This window comes from Cydia splendana, chromosome 8 (genome assembly GCF_910591565.1).
Source record: "Cydia splendana chromosome 8, ilCydSple1.2, whole genome shotgun sequence".
Taxonomy (NCBI): Eukaryota; Metazoa; Arthropoda; class Insecta; order Lepidoptera; family Tortricidae; genus Cydia; species Cydia splendana.
Window position 1 is genome coordinate 6,422,314 of NC_085967.1, and position 16,710 is coordinate 6,439,023.

The 16,710-nt window shown below is 37.5% G+C and overlaps 1 protein-coding gene across 7 annotated transcripts in view; it reads right to left on the bottom strand.

Annotated features, from left to right (window-relative positions):
• Positions 1-16,710, bottom strand: part of LOC134792759 (myelin transcription factor 1) — a 303,293-nt gene that overhangs the window by 78,345 nt on the left and 208,238 nt on the right. For all 7 annotated transcript variants that reach the window (XM_063764068.1, XM_063764070.1, XM_063764071.1 and 4 more), the window contains exon 4: positions 15,900-15,934. In XM_063764068.1, the coding sequence (XP_063620138.1) occupies positions 15,900-15,934 (35 nt within the window). The remainder of the gene's footprint in view (positions 1-15,899; positions 15,935-16,710) is intronic.

The window sequence follows — 16,710 nt, forward strand, 5'->3', positions numbered from 1 at the left end:
CGAATTTCAAGAAGAAATTGAAGATTTAAAGAGTAAGAGACAGCTGAGAAGAAAAAGTCGATTGTTGTCACTCGCCCCCTTTTTAGATCCAAAGGGTGTGTTGATAGTAGGCGGCCGACTACGCCATGCTGATTTAGAAGCCCAACAGAAGCACCCCATTATAATCACGAAGGACAATGCTCTGTTACCTCTTCTTCTAGCAGAAGCACACAGCAGCACTCTTCATGGCGGTCCGCAATTGATGGTGATGTATCTTCGATCCAAATACTGGCTGATCAACATGACTAATAGAATAAAGAAATATGTACGCAACTGCATCGTGTGTATCCGTCAGAGAGGAGAAACCGGTAGTCAGCTCATGGGAGATCTACCTGCTATACGAGTAAAGCCCGCAAAGCCATTTTTGATCTGCGGAGTAGATTTTGCGGGACCTATAAATGTGCGTATGAGCAAAGGCCGTGGGGCAAAATCCACCAAGGCGTACATATCTCTTTTTGTCTGCATGGTGACCAGAGCTTTCCACATCGAGCTTGTGAGTAGTTTAAGCACAGAGGCATTTCTAGCAGCTTTAAGACGATTCGTAGCTAGACGAGGACGATGCGCAGAGATGTGGAGCGACCATGGCACAAATTTCATAGGAGCCAAGAAAGACTTGATAGCCATGTGGCGCCAAGGTCAAGCAAGAATTCCAGACGAGTTTGCAGCCCAGTTGGACAATATGAGGATTATATGGAAGTATATTCCTCCTGCAGCTCCAAACTTTGGTGGTATATGGGAGGCCGGCGTGAAGTCTATAAAATATCATATGAAAAGGGTCATAGGAAATTCAACCCTCACATTCGAAGAAATGACGACGCTCCTCGCCCAGATTGAAGGATGCCTTAATTCTCGGCCCTTATATCCTCTCAACGATGATCCAGACTCCTTACAGCCGTTAACCCCTGGTAATTTTTTGACCACTGAACAGATTGTTAGTATCCCTGATGATGACTACACAGACTTTAAGATCCACCAGCTATCTAGATGGCAACTAACGCAAAAGATGTTGCAAGATTTCTGGAGACAGTGGCAGAAGGAGTTTTTAACGCGTCTTCAGCAACGTCCTAAGTGGAACCGCGTAACCAAAGATCTGGACATAGGCGATTTGGTACTGGTCAAAGACCAACGACTCCCGCCTGGAAGCTGGCCGATGGGTCGTATTATAAGAAAACATCCAGGCCCTGATGGCTTAACTCGAACTTATGATATACGGACCATTTCTGGTGTTTTACAGAGATCTATAACTAAATTATGTGTTTTGCCTTGTGTAAAGGACTGCGTCCTTTCCGGGGGAGTATGTTCAAGTTAATTAATATACGATTTGATGTTTACGCCATCTACTATGTAATCACAATAATTTTAAAGTCCTAATTTTGCATGTGAGCCGTTGAACATATCAATCTTATGTATTAAAACTCATTACTGCGAATAGATGGCGTTACGGGTCCTAAAAATCATCAAGCATAGTTGTTTACTTGAATAAATTGTCTTGCACTACCTATCTGCATGAACGCTGCAGTTTTAATTCTCCCACACCTCTCATCGACCGGTACAAACACATTCATACGTTACACCATCATCATACCAACGTATCAAAACGCCCTTCACACGTAAACTATTTGCAGAGCACCACTCTGACCGTTAAATCAACAGCGCCATTGAAACGCGTGTAGTGCACTGGAGCCCCGACAAATGATGGCACTCTGTCAAATGGCCAATGCGGTAATGGTCGATACGATACTCGTTTAGGTTAACAGAGATGAATTTACATGTAGGGATTTGGTTGGCAGTGTGGGTGTTTGTTATGAGTTTTGTAATATGAGTTGATTGTTACTTTAGTAGGTCGTGATATTGTTGAACTGTGGATTGTACATTTAACATAAAACGATCTAGGTAACGTTCGAACAATTAACACAATTTTTTTTATAATGAACATACACCTTTTGTTGCATCTGTTGGACATAAGTATTTTAAGAACATTTTCATGTCTCTCTTATATTATAGGTGCCTATTATTCTTGCAGGTAAAATGCTTTTTTAAACCAAGTAACCTCTTTTTTTTCCAAAATATTGCAATTTTTGTAACTACATAATATCATCTTATTAACTAGTATTTATTTGGTATAAAATACCATGCCTTTGTTAAAACATTTTTTCTTCATAATCAGTACACATTGTCCTTGATACTGAACAACGCTTTTATAACTATCTAGTATTAATATCGAATTAAAATCCTATGTTTGCATAAAATACCATTTCGTTCATATATCTACACACAAATTAATCAACATACTCCGCCACAAAAATCCACCGACCGTATTCATATGTCATATCAATTAATCACCATTCGCAATCCCAATGAATCAATCAGCCCCGAGCGGTGGACTACGGGTTATTGATGGGGGCATTTTTCACCCACATTGCCTCTTCATGACCAAGTACCGGTCAGGGTATCGTTCCCAACACTCACTGATTGCGGCGAGCCGCAGCCAGTACGGATAATGGTGGTCGTAGTTGTCTATGTGAGTTGGCAGAGTGAAATTGACAGTATTCGTCTTTTTTAGTCGCGTGATATTCAAATGTGACGCTTATTTTATCACATGGATGACGCGGTGTTTTTTCGACATTTGTATGACAATTTTTTATTTTTGAAAAATCTGATTTATAATCATCGTTTTAGGAAGTGTTCTTAACAACAAAAAATATACTGTACGAGGCACCTCTGTACTTTTTATAGTTAGCTAGATATGGACGTTTAAAGATCGACATTTGTATGGCACTATTTAGCCATATGCAAGGCGCTTTTGACATGTATAAGGCATTTTTTCGACATTGTATGGCAGTATCAACATGTATATACCACTATTTATTATTTTTGTTGCATTTATAAGACCCTGACGACATTTATATGGCACCTTCTCGACATCTGTATGACACTATGTCGACATTTGTATGCCACAATCGACATTTTTACGGTCAAAATAGCCGTGTAAATGTCGCCATACAAATGTCGCGACATGTCACCAATAATATTTTTTAGCGATATTTCCTACACAATACAACCGATTCACTTATTTATTTTACTATGTATTTTAACACTATATTTGCCACTATTATTATAAACTAAACATTTTTATTACAGCTATGTACCAACGTATTAAGCGTCCATACAAATGTCATTGTAGTCGTACCAAAATATATCGAAAGAGATTCTTTCCTGTTTTTAAATAAATTAAACTATTTCCGCGTCCACACTCGATGTCAATCAATGCCCAACTAACCGCACTATTGCGTCGTAAATTTAATCTAACCGTTATTCAATAGACAAAGAAGATTATTGGGGTTATATTTAAGTCATAATAAAATAGGTGCCGTGCGGGACAGCGATAAAAAGGCTTCCCTTGTTTTATTAAATAACGCATTAATTTATCAATATGATTAAATCATTTCTCTAGAAAATGCTCTTTATAAAAATACAAAGTTGTTTATAATACGTTGCCTATATCCAAAGTTATGATTTTTTTATTGCACTATGCCGCCACTGGGACACGCGAAAAAGCGGCCAATTTCGCCGTTTTTGTAACTTCAAATGCGATTTTGGCAGAAACAAATAATATTTTAGGTACAGTTGTGCATGATTTTTAAAGCTTATAATACATTGAATGAAAATATATACATACCCAGTGTTTTAGTCCTATGGACTTCGAGTTTTAGCCGTGGGACAACAAAAAATGCCTATTTGAAAATTGACCCTATTATGAATGTCTGCTAAAGTAAATCAGCATAGCTGCAAATAACACATAACTGTTACATCTTCAATCTCAGGAGTCTTACGAGATACGAGAGTGTTACGAGACTCAGCGCTGCAAAGATAACAGCCAAGACTGCGTTGTGAGTTGAGTACTTTTTTGAGTATTTTTGCAGCGTGACTCACAAGCAACATTAGTGACACTACCCTAAGTAGTAGTAGATCGCCCAAAAAGTCAACTTGCCTTTATTCGCAGAACCAGTTGGATCATATGTTAAGTTCTTATGCCTGTTTTTCAGCTTTTTTTATCCCGTCATACAACAATGGTTTAAAATATATTTGATTTCATCCTCTAATTGATCGTAATATCGCAACTAAGGCGATTTATTACCTAATGGTGCATTTACTTGGCATTAACAGACCAAATAATATATATTACAGTACTTCAAAATGGAACATTAATATAATCTGTCACGAAGTTTATGACTTAATGGGCATATCACGTCCTTAGAATGTAACCCTTAATGCAACATTAACATTCACCTGGTTGCCGCCTTAATTTGTTGCAACGACATTAAATCTTCATTAGCGACATTTAAAGGCGCAGGAAGCCGTAAAACGGGTATTCAAGGTTTCAAACCAGTTGTATATATATATACTTTATATTCAAAAATGTTTTTAATTGCATTTTTAAATTTCTTATGCAAGAACATCATCAATGTAAAATAAAATATCTACCTCATTACACACTTTTACTTAGCTTCACTCCGTACTGTACATGAGACTAAAAATCTTGTAAAATAAATTTAAACCATTTCCTGGTAACTATCTCATTGACTTGAAATTTCGATGACAATACAATACTATGCTAACATGGAACTGATATGATGATTATTAGGTCGCTAGGTAGCCAAAAGAACTCCTCAATCTAAAAACATGAACACATTGCGTTTAGGCTCACTAGAAAGGTCTCAATAGGTACTTGAACGACATGTAAAGGAGAATGCAGCAATAAAAGTGTGCGTCATGAATTTTTTTTTTACTAATTTGTTTCCCTAACAGCATGGTTAATGTTTAAGAGCGATAGCCAAAACTCGTGAATAACTCTGCATTTGACTAATTCAGCAAAACAGTCATGAATCTCTACAATTTTATAGAAACACCGCCATATAAACGGAGTGACCAGAGGTGGCGAGCATCGATCACCCGTTTTATAGCAGTCAGTTAACGGCGGTAATCCACTGTATGGACGGTTTACTCCGTACTTATCCGCGCAGTAGGTAGGTAGCGGCGCAGATTGATGAGTGATGACTGCGTAAACACTGGACTTTATACTGTGGCCGATTTTGTAGTATGTTGTTGATGAAGAGTAGGAATGCTTGTTTTACAGGTGGTGGATTAGCCAGTTAGCCATTCCAAGCAACTTAACAATTTTTGGTAATAGTGCCTTAGACAATCGAGGACCATTTGCGATCCATTTTTGTTAAGTACCTACCTATTCCTATTTTGTATATGTCATGCGTGATCTTAAATTATAGATTCTAGATTCCTTCTATAAAAATCTAATAATATTTACTGCTGCAGCATCATTTTAGATCTTTTCGGGCGATCTGTTCGATGTCGTATGCTTCAATAAGTAACAAAGAAACACCAAATAAAGACACAATACTCCAGCCTCTTCGGCCGCTGCAGCCGCGTCCGCAATTGTCTCAATTATTATTAATTGTAATTTTTGACAGGCACCTGTCAATTTCGCAGCATTCAACCCTTCCCTAATCCTCCCCAAGACGCGAGGCGCCGGGACGTCTCCTTAGCCGGTCCCCTGGAATAAATTAGCTCTCTCCCGGCCACATCGGGATATAAAATTTTGAATATGAATGGAAAATTTTGCATTTGTAATAAACCGCTTTCCCTGTAACGCTGCAGATGCGTAGTCGAGCACTGGATAAAGATGAGATCCTACCCAGTGTCGCCGTTCCTCAGGTGGCTACCCATAAATATTTATTAATTATTTTTTCAATAATCTCTTCTCTCGTATCCTCCGAGGACGGAGGGATATCTCCTCCGTTAATTGCTTTTTGTTTCATTTGAATAAGTATTGTTTTTGACTGTTCGAGCGTGACGTCGAGTTTTATAAAATCTCGACGATGAATAATTTTGTTGAAACGAAGTTAATTGAATCACTGTTATTAGATTCTGTTTATTGATTGCTTAATCAATCTTGCTACTTCTCTTTTATATTACTTTCAAAATAAAGTATTTGTATTTGGAACTGCTCTAGATCGCAAACTAGTATACCGAATCAAAAACCTAGCTACTCCAAAATGTTGAGTGTGCTTTACACCTGTAACCTGTATGGACCTGTATATCTTGGATGTACCTACATCCAAGATATACAAACAGGTTCATACCTAGCCTTAGGTAAATATACATTATTTCATCTCACTTTATTTAATTTTATCCTTTCCTTGGGCATGTACAACAAACACCCTCAAAACACTTGTGGAGTTTAGTTCGAGACACAAATTATGTCAATCAACTAATTTTTCGTAATACTTATGTTAGTTATGCTTCCTTATTCAAATTAAAAGATGGTTATTAATGTTGTAAATTACAAAGACGTGGGTATTTTGTGAGCTACACGGTAGATTAAAAACCCCAGCCTTACTCGGCGGCGGTTCTACCTAATTGATTTTATAATTTGAGGGAAATTCTAAGAAAGTGTATTGTCTGGTCACAAGTCAGTGATAGAGCCGGGTGTGCTGATCACCAAACTTAATTTACCTACATTGGAAAATTACTATTAGAGGGTTGTAATTCTTATTGCATACAACTTAAGGTGTATGTTATATTGAATTTTAAACTAACTGGCATTCATAATTTTGTATTTTCAGATTCGATTTTTAATTTTCATGCAATTTTGATGTTTTGTTGCATTCGCCTATGAAAGTGAAATGGTTCTCTTTATACCAAAGACTCTACAAGGTATAAGTAAGTTTTAAGGTTGTAATTATTTGCAAGAAATACTTAAGTAGATATAAGTTTCATTAGTAGAGTTCTTCCCTATATTATTTTGATAATAATGGGTATACTCAAGTTATAAATTCTCTTGATAATACAAAAAATAATAATTTATTATTCTACGATACGGTATGCATGGTACATATTAAGTAACACAAGGTTTTCCGACATGATATACAACGTACGTCCGCCCCATATCTTTTGATATCCGATAAAAACGCAAATCGAGTAAATTAATGTGTTTGGACATATGATTTCACCACCGGGGGCACTTTATACCCTTAGACGAAAAATGACGTAAATTGCTACTAAACTAATAGTCACATACGACGTTGTCTTTCCGTAGGTATCAGTAGAGCGATCGGAACAATTTGTCCGCGCAACGGTCACCCTCGGCGAGTTAATTTTTTATTTGATCAAGACAGTTACCTACTGACGGCGAGTACCTCCGTAATAAAGCCAATTTTTTGTTAATGCCATACTGTTACGTATATTTTGAGCAGCTTGTAAGTAGGAAATTACGTAGCAAGGTATGTTATTTTAAAAACAATTTGATTCCAATTTACCTCATCAAACTATATGGTTACCTAGTAAGAATTAAAAAAAAATGCAGTTAACACTTGAGTATATTTTCTTATGCTATCTCATGATACCTATACAATTCTTATTACATGTTCTTGTAGTACAAATACATATTACAAGTTTCATACATGTGGTTGTATCTAATTTCATTATTATTGGAATCACCAGTGGAAGACATCCCTCAAAGGGATAAATTCGCCTTTGTACTTCTTACTATTTGTATGTTATTTTAATGTATTTTTGTACAATAAAGTGCTTACTACTACTACTAGTTTAAAAAATACACGTGCTTAAAATATTAATGGATAGGTATCATGGATGGATATCATTTAAGCAGATTCCTAATAAGAAAAGACGTAAAGACGTATACATCTGGAACAGTATGTAAATTCCAAGATCCATCCCCTAATATTTTACCCCCGACTAGTTAGCCTGTAATCATAGTTCTACCCGCAATTTGTCTCAGGGGCTGTGTTCAAATTGATAATCGATGGGCTCCTGTACGACCTTGCCAAACCGAAACGGTCTAAACGCATTATATTTCCAACCGTCATAGAACTTTTCAAATTAGGGTGATAAAGGGCCCTAACGAGCGTAGCATTATCAATCTTCGTGTCCGCCTCGTCAAGGTCACGTCAGTGGATGGTACAAAAGGTTGCAATATTGCTGGTGTTGCGATGTCAGATGTTCTATGATTAATTTAATGGTCTCATCTATCACTGATCTGGGCCCTTAAAAGATTAGTTTATTCTTTTTTACGAACATCTAGGAATATATTTCGCGAACAAGGCAATATTAATTTCAATCTCGTTTATCCAGTTTATTATAAAAATAAATACTCATCTAAAATTGTTGTGTGGGTATTCATACAAATATGTACTAGCGGGTAGATCAATAAAATCAGTTGCTATCGAATACGCTTTTCATTCACTTCATGGTGGCAGTGGTGGTGGTTTGTTATATGTCGAGATGATAGAAAGAGTGTTTTGGGCAAATATGCTTGTGAGGACTTAGGTCTGGTAAAACGCATATATTCACTTTCCTTAGATCATTATGAGGATCTCTTTCATGGCCTGGGTAAATTGCCGGGTGAGTATACAATTAGTATTGAGGAAGGAGCGCAGCCGTCAGTCTGTCCGGTTCGCAAGATACCTATGGGCGTGCGTGACAAGCTACAGGGTGAACTAGAACGCATGGTTAAAATGGGGGTGATTAGAAAAGTGTCCCACCCCACACCGTGGGTCAATGCGATTGTAGTGGCCGCGAAAAAAGACGGCAGTATACGCGTGTGCCTCGACCCGCGGCCGCTCAACCGCGTTGTGCGCCGTGCTCGCTATCCCCTCCCCGCGCTCGGCGAAATTGCCACTAAGCTGCAGGGGGCGCGATATTTTAGCAAGCTTGATGCTCGCTCTGGTTTTTGGATGGTACAAATAGATGATGCCAGTGCCGATCTATGTACATTCGGGACACCATTCGGTAGGTACCAGTTCTTACGCCTCCCGTATGGTATAAACTGTGCGTCTGAGGTGTTCCATTCTAAAGTTCGTCAAATTTTGGAGGAGCTGGAGGGAGTCGAGTCGTTCGTCGATGACATTATAGTCTATGGACGTACCTTAGAGGAACACGACGCAAGATTGAAGTCATTGCTAGATAGATCACGCGAGGTAGGTATTAAATTTAATAAACAGAAGTGCGAATTTAGGGTACAACAAATTACTTATCTCGGTCACACGTTTAGTCATGAGGGTATGCGCGTTGACGCTGAGAAGGTTAAGGCTATCGAGAAGATGCCTTCTCCACACGACCGAGCATCTTTGGAAAGGTTTTTAGGTATGGTGAATTACTTATCCAAATTTATACCTAACTACTCAGAAGTGGCGTCACCTTTACGAGCTCTGTTAAAAAAGGACACGGAATGGTGCTGGGAGCCGGAGCATGAGGCAGCCGCCGGACAGCTGCGGGCGTTGGTGAGCGGCGCGCCTGTGCTGGCCCTGTACGCCCCGCGCGCTCCAGTGCTGGTCTCGGTGGATGCTAGTCAGCACGCGCTGGGCGCTGTGATCCTTCAAGCGGGCCGGCCTGTTGAGTTTGCGTCTGCCACGCTGACAGACGCACAGACCAGGTATGCACAAATTGAAAAGGAGCTTCTTGCCATCGTCTTCGGACTGGAGCGATTCCATCAATACGCTCATGGTGACGTCACAATCGAGACGGATCACAAACCTCTGGAGGCATTGTTTTCAAAACCTTTAGATTCTGTGCCAGCGCGTTTGCAAAGGATGATGCTTCGCATACAGGGTTATGATTTCAAGGTCGTGTATAAGCCAGGTAAATATATGTATGTTGCAGATACGTTGTCTCGAGCACCCCTTCCGGATAACATTAGTGACAAGGTATCCGAGGAAATAAACGATCAGTCAATTTTCCTATTGGAAAATGTCAGATTCAGTGACGGTAAGCTACGTACAATCAGGGAAGTGACTGCAGAGGATGAAGAGTGTCAGTTAATAATTAAATATATACGTTCAGGTTGGCCACACAGTAAATATGAAGTCAACGAAAAAGTGCGAGGACACTGGTCGTTGCGAGATAGTTTCGAATATGTAGATGGTATAATTTTCAAGGACAATTTAGTATACATTCCAAAAGCGCTGAGGTCAGAAATGATTGGTCGCGTGCACGACGGACACATGGGCATCGATCGTTGTAAGCGGCACGCGCGTGACGTCATGTTCTGGCCGGGAATGAGTCGAGACGTGGAGCGCCGCGTGCGCCGCTGTGGGGCATGCGCCGCGCGTGCGCCAAGGGCCCAGCGCGAACCCATGCTGCCACATGATATACCCGATTTACCATGGATAAAGGTAGGTTCAGATATATTCCAATATGGCTCGAAATATTTCCTTATACTGGTTGATTACTTTTCTAATTTTATCGAAGTAAGTCAAATCAAAAACATAGGAAGTAGGGCAGTCATAGAAGCCATGAAAGATCAGTTCGCAAGACACGGCATTCCTTGGGTGTTAGTTACGGATAACGGACCTGCTTACGCATCCAAAGAGTTCGCGGGTTTTAAAAAAGAATGGGAGTTCGACCATATTACGACATCTCCCCATTATGCATAATCGAACGGACGTAGTGAAAAAAGCGTGCGAACTATTAAAGATATTCTTATAAAATCTATAAATTCTGGTACGGATTTCCACTTAGGACTTTTAAACTTCCGAACTACACCCCGCGATAACCTAAGTTCGCCATCTCAGTTACTAATGGGACGCACGCTTAATACAAGATTACCGTCACACGAGAGCAAACTTCGACCGAGCCGAGATAACAGCCGTGACTATGAGAGAATGGTACGTAACCAACTAATTAGTAAACAACAATACGACCAACGAGCACGGGCACTGCCGGAATTGCAGCCGGGCGACCCGGTGCTGGTGGTGGATGGGCAGCGCAGGAGACAAGCCCGTGTCGAGTCACGAGCAGATCAACCTCGTTCCTATTTCGTGACTGATCGCTCCGACAAGCGAATCAGACGAAACAGGCGACATTTAATAAAACTTGAGCGCTGTTCACCCGTCAATGACAGCAGCGTTGCTGACAAATTGCCGAGTGACGACGAAGCTTGGTCGAGTGCCGACAGCGACAGGCCGCCGTCACCCGACGGAGCTGGTGCAGCTACGGGTTCCGCGGCAAACTCGCAACCACATACGGAAAAATCTCGCGAACCTAGACAAGCAGCGGTTAAGGCACGCATTAATATGAAAAACTATATTTAATTCATTAATTTTTCCAGGCCAGTGAAAGAAGTTCCGCTTAAAGTTATTGTAAATCATAATTAAAAATAATAAAAAAAAAAAGGAAAATATAAGTAATAAAATAAATACTTCAAGTTAAGTTACGTGCATGCAGATATGTATATTACGGAGTCAAGAATTATGAATAGTTATTTTGTAATACTCGCATGCGTCAGCTCAGCTTCTATTGATAGATAAGATTTAAGTAATGTGCATGTTATTATAATTATAAATTTAAATAATTATTTAAGATAATAAATATAATGCAATCTTGTTTACTATTTTGTTAAGATAGTAAGTAATATGCGCGCAGCAGCATAAGTGTATTATTATTAATTCATAACAATCATACTATTACGTCATTAATATAAACATCAATTATTAATGCAATAATTATAACTATTATACAACAATATGATTATACTTACTTTATACTTTTGTAAAGTTAGCTTTTATTTCCACTGTAATTATAATAATGTACTTTAGGCATAAGTACTTATGGTTTACTTTTGTAACGGGGAAGATGTTGTGTGGGTATTCATACAAATATGTACTAGCGGGTAGATCAATAAAATCAGTTGCTATCGAATACGCTTTTCATTCACTTCAAAAATAATCAAATTGGGTGAGTTTGTACATGGTTTGTACTGAGATTTTTAATATAGGTATATTTTTTAAATCTTTTTTCTCTACAGATTTTTCGTCTTTAATTAATAATTTAATAGGTATTCATTAATTAATTATATACATTAATTGATTTAATTATTAATTGCGGTAGCAACTACCTGTAATTAATAATCGAAACAGAAAGATTGCATCCCAGCTGCAACTTATATGACAACTGTACAATTGTAATTTCATAGATACAGATTCTTGTAAAAACCTGTTACAGATTTAACAGGTTATAATGTTAAAGCTAAAACATTTCCACAAACGCCAATAAATATTCAGGACGGACGTTTTTCATGTAAAATTTGGCAAAAAAATTGATGGACATTGATGGAATTGGACGAACCTATCGAGAGGGCGTGCTCAGACCCAAATAAACACGGAGTTACAAATTAGCCAGGGCCGTATCGCAACATCTACGCGGCATAACGACATTAGATAATACTTCAATGTCCCTATACACTTATACAGGATACCCAAAATATACGTTGAAAAAACATTTTTACTGCCGTATATGTATTGTTGATCGTTTAAAAAACGAGTGCGTTTGTGCATCAAAACTAAAACAGGATATTTTGAAGATACATAATTCGTTTTTTTAGTTAAATGATTGTAATATTAAATTATGAAACTTTTCTGAAAGAAAAATAATTCCAAAAATTATTTGTCAAAGTATTTTTGGTCCAACCTGTAAAATATCTGGACATTTTATATAATAACATTACTATACTATAGTAGACGAAAATCATGGTAGCATAATATCCGAGATCGGTCGGGGATGGGGGGGGTGAACCAAAGAGAATAGATAGTATAGAGGGGTCCTGTCATAGTAAATTTTGTAGTCACAGTAAATTTACTGCCATCTATCGACACACGACTAAAACTCAAAATGAAAACGTATAAAATTATCAAAAAATGTATATAAATGGATAAATGATTTTATTATTTTTATATCATTTTGACCCATGTTCATTCACTGATATCTATGTGTTAAAATTGTTAAATATGAAACGGTGTCGACACGCCATCTAGCCGAGCATGGGCTAAAGGTGTGTGGGCCATCTGTCCGATAATGACTTTTTCTTGATTTCAGAGGCACGTTTTTTCCTTAGACTTTATTCATCTTATACGAAGTTACATATGTCTTTGGCTGAATTCTTTCGCCTCGCCGCCTCGCCGACGACAAACCGGAGTAGGTATGCGGAGTTGACTGCCAACCTTCACTAATTGAAGATAGAAAGAAACACTATAATAGGTAAGCTGTTATAAATAAATAAAAAAGTTGTAACGATGATTTCTCATATGTAATTATATTGCAGCCTGTAGACTGCGTGTTTTTCATCTTGTAATATCTGCTGACTATTAGCCAAAATCATAAATTTTGGCTTTAAAATGTTTGGTTTAAGTTTATCGACACGTCATATGCTTATGGTCATTTTTATATATTTTTTATTATTATTGGCGCTGCACGGCCGAATTTAGTAAATGCCAGGTAACAGGCTGTGACTGCAGACTTAAACAAAGTTTTTAAGTAATCTAAAAACTGAGTAAAAACTTCAAGTCTATAAAATTCATATAAAAGCGCAATCCATTTTGATTCCTCGGATAAAATAGATTGTATCAAAAGAAGAAAAGACACAGAACTATTTATTCCCACTATCAACACGAATCGTCACCATGAGAACTCTGATTTCTTTAACGTTACACGTGTTAACAAACTTGCCACTTTGAAAATAAGGTCTTAATTCGCTTGGTTAGTGAGTAAGGGGTTTCAGCTTTAGATCTAATGCTCGGATCGCGTGAAATTGAACAATATTTACCGACGATTGACTCGGCTCAAAGGAAATGAATAGATTTCATTTTAGTGTCATTTGTAGAGCTAATGGCGCCTGTGGCGGTGAGCGGTGCGGCGCGGTGTGCCGGCACGGCGCTAATGTCCGTTGACAGACGATATCAATCTAACTGGTTATTAACGAATTTGTTTGTGTGTTCGTATAATTAGACATACTATAGACAGACAGACATGATGTCCTAAATATTAGCCTTTGATAATTTCAGTGTACTCGTATTTACCTAGTTCGTTTAAGCGTTATTTATAATAATTATAATTTATAAATGGTCCGATACGTAACGTAAAAAAACCATTGATATTGCATTATCTATTTACAGAGTTTGATTAATATAAGTATTTTTAGAGGTTATGGAAAATATCTAAAAATAAAACTCAGCTTTGAAGTTGTTGGGATCATTGATTATAATTTTTAAAAAGGTGCGAATCCAAATACAGTCGCTTTTTCAAGACATTGAGGATTTCTATTTTGGATTTCGGGAACATGGAGGCCACCTATGATTACACCACTTAGAGCAAATAGAAGCTATCAGTTTGTCGTCGTAACCTAAAGTGGACTTGAATAGAAATTGCGAATAATGTAAACAAACCAATTTACTGTCATTACTTCGTAATCTCGCACTTTTAAAGGACAATCATGATGTTATTAAAAGTTTACATTTTTTTTACTAGCCTATTTGAGTGTCCCACTGCTGGGCAAAGGCCAAAGTTTACATACTTATTTTATTTATTTATATCAAGTTTTAGTTAAACTATGTATATGTTATTTATTAATATTTCTATGGAACTCCACTTTAAATAAGTGGGTGCCTACACGAAACTACTACTTATCTTTAAAATATTTGAAATGTTCTGATGTTCTCATATTACAAGAAAAGCATGTCTTTACAAAACATTTCCATTGTCATAGAAAATTGCTGCAAATTGTAGCGTGTCCCAAAACGGCTCAATTATGTCACAATGTCTTTGTGCTTCCCCGAAAAAAACCTTCGTCGTAAATAATACCGTATGTCATTTCTCAGCACGTATGAAATTTATAACGTTATACCATCGGGCAATTTATTTGTAACTAACAATCGTGGGGTTCCGAAGGGCAGGGTATTGGGTAAGAGACTTGATATCGATAAAATAAGGTAAACGGCGAAAATTATTATGTTCTTAGAAATGTATGTACCTATTGAGACATTTAGAATTTCACACGTTCTATTTAATAATATGGTTATCACGGGTCTCTATTGTTTCCCAAATAGTTTTAAGTCATAATGTATTGTTTGTCCGAATTTTCGTTAGTCATAATTGGTTTTTCTCAGAAACGCGTAACTTTTCAGGATTGCCATAAAACAAACCTAACCTAACTTAACCTATCTATAGAATAACCTTACGAAAATCCTGAAAAGTTAACGGTTTCAGTTTTATGACTAACGATAATATGACAAACAATACATTATGACTTAAAACTTTATGGGAAACAAAGGGACCCCGGTTATCACAGATAAGATAATAATTATTTGATATTTGTGTATTTATACGGAATACCCAATCATAATTTGGTTTAGGAATATTTTCATATATGAAGAGAAAAACATTTTCGAGAACATAATATTTTACCTTATTTTTAAAGCCAAAGTCTCGGAAAAGCAAACAGTATTTTTTTAAATCAGAAATATATTTGTTCACGAAAAAACGTTTAGGTATTTGTTGAAATTATTTATTAAAATACACGTGCCTAACAAGAGTGGCGTTTCTTCTTTAATTTAAGTACCTACATTTATTTTTTCACCCAACCAAGTTTGATAGGTATTAAACTTTTTTGTTTTGATTCAGGTGAATGAAAACAATAAAGTGTTACAACGAATATTGAAGCAAGCTACAGTGCACATAAAACAAAAAAAGAAATCGATATATCTACAAGCGTTTTTTCCAACCAAACAAGTAGAAAAACAGTGAAATTATAAAAATGCCCGGCCACCCTCGCGATTTGTGACTTAATCACTTTATTGGCAGCGGGGGAGCTTATCGGAAAGAAACGCTGATATATGGGTAAACACGCTTGCACTTTTACGTGGCGATTTTTGCCTGACGACTTTTGGCGGTCGCCGGGGCCATAAAGTCGTCGCCGAAGTTTGGATTGCGCTTGTGGGGCTGGAGTGGCTTTTAAATGTTGTTCTTTTAGTTTTAAGCTTAGCGAATGTACTTACCTTGTTAGCCTCTTCTTCATCGCAGTCACGTGCATCTGAAAGAGGAAAAAGCGGTTAGATGGGTGAGCTAACGAAGCAAAGGTACAAAAGTGGTCGGCAAAATTCCCAGGAGGTTCGAGATTTTTTTTTCTTTGACCTGTCTTTCACATGTTATATGTATAATCCTTTTAAGTACCTACTTATCAGCATTAGGAAATATATCCAACGGGTACTATAATATACATATTTATTTTAGAGAGAGATATATAGTAGCAAATTTATCAGGGGTTTTCTTATTGTCGTATGACAGGTTATGCTCAGCTCGATGATGACAGGTTGATTCAATACTAAAATACTATCTTCCATCCTTAATAAATCTAAACTATACAAAATACATCTCGGCTAACTCTCGATATAATCAATGCAAGACCATCTTGCTCGTCCAAACACACTCATAAATAATTAATATATTAATATTGCTCGAAGGGGTATAAGGCGGTGGGCACACAAGCCTGGTCCAGTGATTAGCTGCGCACGGGCCTAAATATGTTTGTACTTCGGCTTTAGCACATGCCTGATACAGCCTACTGGACTGATCTAAAATGACATATAAACTTCACATTTTAAGTCTTGTTAAGACCTTCTAGAATTCATCACTTGATAGTCCCTACAGCCCAGCCTCTTACCGTTTGGCTGTTTTAATTAAAAACTTCTTGCATTAGCTATATGCCGGTACTTATCCCTTTAAAATATTATTTAATATCAGTGTTGAAGACTGATTTGTAATTAATTATGATGCGGATTTAAATTGCCGGTTTTGACAACCCTTCAA